The sequence below is a fragment of the Petaurus breviceps genome, unplaced genomic scaffold, assembly GCF_028583685.1.
Source record: "Petaurus breviceps papuanus isolate PSGF00001 unplaced genomic scaffold, PetGlider_PUasm1.0 225, whole genome shotgun sequence".
NCBI classification, from domain to species: Eukaryota; Metazoa; Chordata; class Mammalia; order Diprotodontia; family Petauridae; genus Petaurus; species Petaurus breviceps.
The window spans coordinates 11,210,488-11,220,042 of NW_027185889.1; the positions used below are offsets into that span (position 1 = coordinate 11,210,488).

Genomic DNA, 9,555 nt, shown 5'->3' on the forward strand with positions numbered 1-9,555 from the left:
CCTTCCTTCCTTCCTTCCTTCCTTCCTTCCTTCCTTCCTTCCTTCCTCCCTTCCTATCTTTTTTCTATCTTTCTTCGAAAGCACATAAAGATGGTCTACTAAGGTACTGAAGGGTCTTGATCTTTGTTTGTAAAGCAAATATTTACACCAGTTGAATCACAGATCATAATGATCATCAATCTTGGGCTGTTTAATTACTCCAGCATCTCACAGATAAGGAAACTGAAGCCAGGAAACTTAAATGACATGTCCAAGGTCTCATAGGTGGTAAGAAGCTGATCTAAGAATGAACCTAGTAGGTTCAATAATATTTGGAAAATGCCTGGCACACAGTAGGCACTTAATTAATGCTTGTTCTCTTTCTTTGTTCTGACTCCATATCTAACAGTTTTTGTACTGTACCATGGTGTCTCCTGCTTTTTTAAGTATTTTTAAGAAGAGTAACTATATGGATTCTCATGTCATGAGAGAGAAGATTGTAAGGTAGAAAGACCATTCATTGAATTTAGAATCAGATCTTTGCTCAAATCCGGACTGTTATGTTTGCCACCTGTTGCTAAGTCTGTTTGTTCATTTTAAAAATGAAGGAGTTAGGTAGTTGACCTCTGAGGTCCTTTCCAACCCTAAATCTATCAACTTATGAAATATTTATCCACTTTCTAACCATTCTGTTCTAGATCATTTTGAAGCTAAATGACCTAATAGTGAGATATGAAACTTGTTCACCAGTAACTTTTCAGCATATGCTTAATACAAAGAAACTATTATTTCTCTTTGTATTCTCTTTTTTGTTCATTCCCCTATCATTCCCTCACCCTTCTTAATCCATGCATAACTTTTTAAAAATATGAATGTTAGCATGCATATGTACATATAGCCTTTCCTTTCTCAATCAGCAATTTAATTGCAGGTGCTGGAAGTTAATTAATACCATAAGAAAAGAGAAAAGGTAAAGGCCATGTTATTTTAGAGCATAGAGATGATCATAACCACTCTGCTTTATAAATTAAAAATAAAACAAATTAAAGCGACATGGCAGGTATTGTGGTACTTGTGTTTTGGGTTTTCTTCCCTTTAAAAAAAACATATACCACTAAACTTTGTAAATCAAAAAATGAAGAAAACAAAACAATAAAAAATACATAGTCGGTAGAAAAATTGGAAAAAAAATGTATCTCAATCTGTACTACCTATAAAGTGTAATGAACTTTATACCAGAACACTGACTCTGTAAACCCCCTTCCAGGATGATGAGGGTGGGGGTGAGGAGAGGAAGGTGCTTTAAATGACGACATACTGAAGAAGCCTGAAGCAGACCATTAGGTCCATTGGGATTGGGGGCTTGATCTCATTTCCATCCAGGCGAAGGTAGCGGAGACGGGGTCCATCGCTGAAGGAATCACGCATTCCTGCCACAGCAGGAGTCGCTGGACACATCACTGAACCATTAACACCTGAACAGGTTAGAAGAGTATGAACACTCTTGGATTTTATTCCATAAACACACATGTGCCATACACACACACCCATGCACACGCACGCGCACACACACACACACACACCCATGCACACGCGCACACACGCACACACACACAGCACTTTTCTCCAAAAATACAAGATAACCATCCATGTGGATTTAGAATTCTAGGTCAGAGTTTCTTAATTTGGGATCTGTGACCTTATCAATGTTTTGATAACTTGATTTCAGTATAATTGGTTTCCTTTGGTATCCTAGGTATTTATTTCATGCATTTAGAAATATTGTTCTGGGAAGTATTCAATAGAGTTTAACCAGACAGCCCACAGGATCCAGGATACATAGATGAATTATTCCTGTTCTAGGTTATATAAAGCATTGGGTGTTGTGGTGTATAGAGCACCAAGTCTGGAGTCAGCAAGATCTAAATTTAAATCTGGCCTCAGATACTTATTAGTTTTGTGACCTTGGATAAATCACTTCACCCTGTTTGCCTCAGTTTCCCCATCTGTAAAATGATCTGGAGAAGGAAATGGCAAACCATTCCAGTACCTCTGCAAGAAAACCCCAAATGGGGTCATGAAGAGTCAGACACAACTCAACAACAACAACAAACATCAGCAAAACCCCTTAATAACCTTCATGTGTAGATTTCGGGTGATAGACTTCCCCCAACTTAGCTAAATTGGTCCTAAAGCAATAAGCACACATCTCTTGAATGATGCATAATAGAAAAAAAAAAAGAAGCATAGTCTTTGGAGCCAGGGGACCTGGATTCAAAACTTACCTCTACTCTTTACTTTCTGTGTGTCCTTGGACAATTAATTTAATCTTTCTGGACCTGAGTTTCTGCATTCATCAAAAAGGGTCTAGACTAAAGGACCTATGAGATCTCTCCTATCCCTAAATCTAGGATACTAAGACTCCATTTGCTATTCTGACACTTATCCTCCCTGTGTCTCAATTTCCTTGTCTGTAAAATGATGATTTGGAGGGGTGTGAAATCTATGATCCTAGGGCATTACTCAAAACATCTTTTAAGTGGGCATAAGACCTGGAAGAGTTTTCCCTCTGCTGGGACCTTTTAGAACCAAGAGTTCTTTGGATTTCACAATGAGGCCTCGGAATAGGTAGGTCTTCAATGAAGGAACAAATAAATAGCAAAATAGTCTCGGTTCCCATCTTTTACAGTTCTTTCTTCTATGCAAATAAAGTCAATGATCACCATAATTAACATTTAATTACAGCTTTATGACTTATAACTCATTTTATTCACATAATTTTATTTTTAAAAAATTCTTTACCTGAGAGGTAAGTAGCATGAGTTTTATTTTGTCCCATTTTACAGTTGATAAAAATGAGACGGAGAGGTTATATACACAGCTTTTATGTATCACTGGCAGAATTTAAGTCAGCCCTTCCCAACACCAAGGTCAATTCGTTATCCACTATACTATTAAGAAATATTTGGTGAATGAATGAGTGAGTAATAGAGTTACAAAGTCAGGCTAGCTAAGGAGAAAATGCTTTATGTTTAGGGAGGGGAATGTGATTTCATTGGTAATGGGAACTCCCTCTGCCAATGTAGACTGGCACCTTCTAATCCTAGAGAGTCACCTAATGTAGTGAAAGATGAATCCTAGGGTCACTCAGCCAGATTTCTTCCTCCACTCCATGCCCAGTTCTCTAACCATGATACCACACTACTCCAAGAAGATTACTTTACAAATACATTCAAATCAGTACAATCCTACTAATCTTTCCTTTAATCAATGTTTTTAAATTAAGATATCATGAAAAAAATTAATTAAGAAGAGGCTGAATCCCATCATTTTGGTATTTTTAGTTGAGAAGTTTACTCTTGTCAAAAATTAAATTGGAATGACCCCAATGACAAAATATTTCTTTAGTTTTCTGAGGCATTTAGGATGAAAGAAAATATGTAAATTTCTCAAATCATTGACCATGATGGATGCCTACTTAAGCAAATATTTCTAGTCTTACCAGAGGTAGAACAAAGAATAGTTTCACAAACTGAACAAAACCCAAAGGTTTGAGTCTATGGGAAAGCCCATTTCTTAGCCTCCAACAAAATCCAACTTAAATGGCTGAATCATGTCACGGAAAGAACACTGTAGTTGAAGTCAGGAGATATGGGTTTTGGATCTTGTTCTAACATTTACAAACCTGTGCAACCTTGAGGAAATCGCCTAAACTCTCAGAACCTCAATTTCACCTACTTACGATACAGAGAAATACAATTTTGATCATTAACTATAGTTAGGGAAAGAGATCCAGTTCACATACCTGAAATCCTCTTCTTCCTCACCTCCCCTGTATCCCTGGATTCTCCAGAATGACTCCTAGATCCATCTCAATTTAGAGATGTTGAGATTATCTGTAGCAACTACTGTATTAGGTATTAGATTTCAATGCAGGGAGGCAGAGCAAATACACCATCAACCCTGGAGTCGGGAGGGCCTGAATTCAAATATGGCATCAGACATTTACTAGTTATATGACCCTGGATAAATCACATAACCACTGATTGCCTAAAAATAAAAGATTCCAATGAAAGACTACCTACTTGGGTTTAGTCAAAGTTCACAGGTAGTCAACTATTATTGACAACAGTCAATACTGCTGACTTACCTACCCCCATAGAGGTTATTAAAAGATCTCAGTTATGATATGAAGGTTTTACAGATGCAAAATGGGAATCCAAGTGCCATCCATTATTTCTATTATTATTTATAATGATTTTCTTAAAGGTAACTTATGTTATCTTTACACACAGAGCACAACCCTATGATAGATTAACCTTCTAAATTTTTAAAAATTATTTACACATATCATCCATCAGTGACTGTAGAAAGTATGCCATATTTTATCAAAATCTAGGAGGTATACTAATCCTCTTGGTTTATACCTCTGTCCCACACCCTCTGCTTTTACTCTACTTATGCCCTTAACAGAAGGCATATAGGAATGTAGCTTAATGAGGTACTGGAGTTACTTCCCTCACACGTAGGGCTATGCCTGACTTGGTGCAGTATCATGAAGGTAAATGAATTTGTCTTTAGTGTTTTTAGCATCCTCATCCCCTAAATTCCCTACCCAGCAGCCTACCTTCTTCATCTGTTTCTCAGAATGTCCTTATAATTTTATATTTTGACCAAGACCTTTCTCCCTTCAGGTGAAAAATGAATCAAAATAATCATTTTTTAAGTTAAATAAAGGAATGTCTTTGATTTATTCACACTGAAAGGCACAGTAATGTATTTGGTTATGTGCTGGACTGAGTCAGAAAGAGTTCAGATGCTATCTCAGACATTTACTAGCTGTGGGACTCCTAAGCAAGTTCACCTCTCTGGGCCTCAGTTCTGTCATTTATAAAACAAGGGGGCAGAACTTGAAGACCTCTAAGATTCTTTCCAGCAGGCAGAAGGAAGATTTTTCTGGAGTTCTTAAAGTTAAATTACTTATTAAATGCTCAAGACTCTCTCTCTCTCTCTCTCTCTCTCTCTCTCTCTCTTCTTTTCCCTCTCTCCATCAGTCAACATATGTTATCTACTTCTCTCCATATATTGTTCTTCACCAATCATCTGTGAATTCCTTGAAGGCAGATGATAATTTTTGTCTTCTTATCTATGGCATCTCTACCTAGCACAATACCCAGTTATATTATTATTCAGCTGTTTTTTGGTCATATCTGACTCTTTGTGACCCCATTTGTGATTTTTCTGTCAAAGATAGTAGAGTGGTTTTCCCTTTCCTTCTACAGCTCATTTTACAGATGAGCAAACTGAGGCAAACAGGGTTAAGTGACTTGCCCAGGGTCACACAGCTAGTTAGTGTCTAAGGCCAGATTTGAAGTCAGGAAGATGAGTCCTCACTCTATCCACTGGGTCACCTAGATGCCCAGTACAATGTCAAGTACTTAGCAAAGGCTTGTTTACTGGAATTGGTTTGAAATTCTAAGATGCTGGGAAAACAAAGTTAAAGATGCCTTCGCTCTCAACAACTTTTAATTACAAAATTACATAATTTAGAAAGTTATCCCCACACCTATTAATATTACTGTCTCTGCCTGAGTCACATCCCTCAACAGGAATCTATCTAGCCTGAGGAACTCAGAGTCAGAAACATTCAGATTGGGATCAGTATGGCAGACAGTCTACTGTCCCAAACAAGAAGGCTTACCCTTTCTTAGTTTATAGGAGTCGACCCTTCAAATTCCAGTTTATATGTTAGAACTTCATTGGTCTTAAAGATATGTTTTAAATGAGCAATTAAAGACAATGAACCTCATAGGCAAAAGTTCGAGAAAATATGATGGGCACTTAGGAATCAGAACCAGAAATTTTCATTAATCAATGAAAACAAACTCTCTTTCTATGATGATCACTTACACACACACACACAGACACACACACACACACAATTATTGGCACCTTTCATTTTCAGATTGTCTATATTTCCCCTCCCCTGAATCTTTGTTCATCTACCCCCCTCATAGAGTTGACCCTTAGAACAATAATTTTTAGAAAGGATAAAAAGGAAAACAAAATCAGCAAAACTAATCCACACAACAAAAAACAATGTTGCATGCAATGTTCTACACCTGTAGACCTCCAACTCTGAAGAATGGTGTGTGTGTGTGTGTGTGTGTGTGTGTGTGTGTGTGTGTGAAGTTTTACTTACTTCTTATTCTGTTATGATCCAGATGGAGATGTTCAAGGTGAGCACTGATTCGTGGAACTTTGGTGAGTCTATTATGAGACAACTGTAGATCTAGAATTGAAGAAACATCAAAACCACCGGTGGGGAGACCCGAGTCTGATAATTTATTATAATTGAGTCTCAGGAAAGCCACCTTGGGGATTACATTGAAGTAATTTTCTGGTATCCCTTCGATAGAATTGTTGTCCAAGAATAGTTGCATGGTATTGGCAGGTAACCGGGGTGGCATGTTCCTGAGGGCATTTTGGGCCATGTTGAGTTGCACAAGGTTTTTGAGACCTTTGAAGGTGTCTCTTTGGAAAGCATTGTCCAAAAGTTTGTTATGTTGAAGATCAAGGAGGGTCAGATTTTCCAAGTTGCTGAAGGTCCCTTGAGGAATCCTAGAGACCTTGTTCCTTGCTAGCTGCAACTGTTCTAAACTTCTAGGAAGAGGGGCAGGCACCTCCTCCAGCTCATTGTCTTCCAGAAATAAGAAAAGCAGCTTTTTCAGTTGGCTCAAGGCCCCTCGTTCAATCCCATAGTTAGTGATCTTGTTTTTGTTGAGATTTATCCATCGAAGTTGGGTAGCATTCACAAAAGGCTTCTCGGGAATGGTTTTGATCAAGTTGTTTTCCAGATAAAGATACCATATTCTTGAAGGGATGGAGGGGATTTCCTTCAGACCTCTGTTTTCACAGTATAAAGCATTAGGGAAACTGGGAGGACAGAAACATTCTGGAGGACAATCAAAGGACAGTGCTGTCCAGTCATCTGGATGGGTCACCTCGTAGACCTGCCTTGCAATTCGAGCACATGAAGCATTGACTATAAGTAGAGCCAAGATGAGGAAGTAGACTGTGGCTGCCATTAGGCCCCCTAGAATAAGGGAAAGGAACATTTAGCTAAATTTCACTAACAATTTTAATCTTTAATGCATTATTCTTTGTACAGTCCTTTTTGTCCAGACTTATGGTTTTGTCAGTGTAGGGAACTCCTGATGAGGTCCGAGGATTCTCCTTACCAATTCACATCATTGCCTACTATGCAAATTATAGTTTTAGTAAGTCTCCTCTGGTCATTGACTGCCTTAGTGACTTTTTCACAATTGCAAAACCAGACTATTCCAGAGACAGAATTTGAACTCAGATTTCCTCTTCTCAGACTCATGTTGCCTCTCCTGCTCATTACCAGGTCACTGCAAACACTAGTTTAGAAAATTAACTTGGGGAAGGGAATCAATCATATCCAAACAATCTCTCAGCATTTCTTTGAGTGTTCCCTATGTATGTGAGGCACTCTGTCAGTCTATGAGGTGCAGCATCAATCTTAGAAAAGATGTAAGCTAAATTCTGCTGTCTGTTTTCTGATCTTAAGTCTCTGACTACGGAACAAACAAATACATGGATGAATGAATGAAAGAACAAATAAATGGTTGGTTGAATAAATAAACAAATGAATGAATAAAGCAATAAATGAATATAAATACATTTTAATTTTTAAAAAGTGGAGCAATAGTAAGGCAGATTATAGTAGTTTAGATGACTTTTCCTTTACAAATCATTTATTATCACATCAAACAGTTAACCTGAAAAAGGTGGTGAGAACACAAAAGCCCAATGAAGTTGTCTTTTGATAACCTGAAGCAAGGTCTTGTGTCCTTGCAAAATAGATGGGCATATGTTTTCACTTTTGCTACTAAATGAAGAAAACATCTGGTGGAGGTTTTTTTTCCAGGCTCTTTTCGCCTTCAACCAGAAAGAGAGAAAGATCAAAGCAAGTTTTCCCAGCTGGTTGTTGAAGCCAGGTTCTGAAAACTTGGGGGAAACTGTTAATTAATTAGCTGCTCTCCTTCCCAATGTTAGTTTTTCTCCTGGGGGGTTGTGGGGTGGGTGTGGAATAGGGGATGAGGGATGGAAGGGAGAAACCCAGCATCCCCTGTATTTTTGCAACGTCAGAATCAAGGTGGACATCTAGGATATTTACACCAGAAAATGCACTAATGAGCTCTTACATATTTGTTTAAAGTTCAGGGTACATCTAGGCATGGTAATTTTCTCACTGATGAGAAATACACACCAGATTTGGTTTCCTTTTTAACTAATAACTTAAAATGCAAAATTTCCAATTTGGCCAAAGACAAAAAAGTGTCATGGAGAATTAGCAAAAGTAAATAATAAAATAAAATTTTAACTTGGAGTTGACATTTTAAAAAATAAATATATTCTGACTCTCAGAATATAGATAAGTTGTTGTGGACCCAGCAAGGAAATGGGGAAAAAAAAAACAGCAGTCTTTTAGCAAAAGAACTTTCCCTGGTTTACTTAAAAGAGGAAAAAATAGATCTGAGTGATTGCCTTTGGAAAAAACTTAAAATCAGTTCCAGGGATTGAATTTGCGGTTTATTCATTGAAAGAGGCAGCAAGTGGGGGTAAGGCTGGTTTCAGAGATGTCAGCCTTCCCAACTGCTGAATGTTGCTTTGGGCAACTTTCCAGTCAAGAAAAATCCACTATTTTTAGGGGGAGAGGGGAACCTCAATTCCCTGATGCTGTTGCCCCATCTGTGATGGACCCAAGCCTCTGAGCATTAACTATAAGCTTAAAAACACAAAAATAATTTACCTTGCTTTCCAGGAATCTAGTGCGGAGTCCTGGGTCTGAGTCTGAAGGCTGTTAAAAAAAAAATCAGTTTTAAATCAATGATGATCTTTGAGTGGAAGCAATTGATTTTGATTTTTCTCCTCTGAGATTTTTGTTACAGGAGTCAACAACTCACTCTGACCTGATCTCATGTACACCTTATTATCTATTGTTTCCAGTGTGTCAGAATTTCAGAAGACAGCCTACCTCAGCTTTCTTGGACCTTCTTCTCCCTTTTTTATTGGTCACTGCTTTTTGACTGTAATAGTTCCATTCTGTTCCACACTGTCGTTTTATGAATCCAGCCTAATATATATGCAGAAGTGTCTCCAACTTTAACCCCTACTACCACAACAACACCTCTGTACCTAGTCAGCATAGGAGAAGGGCATTCTGATTTGAATTTCAAGAATCTGTATCACTTCCAAGCAGTTTTATTCCGTAGCCACAGTTTAGAAAAGGCTATAACAGAAAAAAGAATAGATCTCATGGAGACAGGTAACAGATGATAGTTCAGATTTTGAATTAAAACACACAGATTTTAAATGATTTAAACAATTTTATCTTTATAGAATCATTTCTTAAATTTTATTGCAAAAATAGACAATCAATGTCCTGTGTCTCTATGAAAATCTTTTGCTTGATTCCAAAATAAAACAGATGAATGGTGGGCTATTTAAAATATTCTTTAACATAATTAGTAAATTTAATAAATTAAA

General features: G+C 37.5%; 1 protein-coding gene across 2 annotated transcripts in view; it reads right to left on the reverse strand.

Moving 5' to 3' along the window:
• Positions 1–9,159, reverse strand: part of KERA (keratocan) — an 11,021-nt gene extending 1,862 nt beyond the window's left edge. The window contains exons 1-4 of one of the 2 annotated variants that reach the window (XM_069095139.1): positions 9,044–9,159; positions 8,819–8,866; positions 6,182–7,075; positions 1–1,454 (exon numbers count right to left, since the gene is read on the reverse strand). The exon at positions 1–1,454 is cut by the window's left edge and continues 1,862 nt beyond it. In XM_069095139.1, the coding sequence (XP_068951240.1) occupies positions 1,282–1,454; positions 6,182–7,067 (1,059 nt within the window). In that variant the 5' untranslated portion in view covers positions 7,068–7,075; positions 8,819–8,866; positions 9,044–9,159 and the 3' untranslated portion in view covers positions 1–1,281. The other variant, XM_069095138.1, reaches the window with a different exon arrangement.
• Between the last annotated feature and the right edge of the window lie 396 nt (positions 9,160–9,555).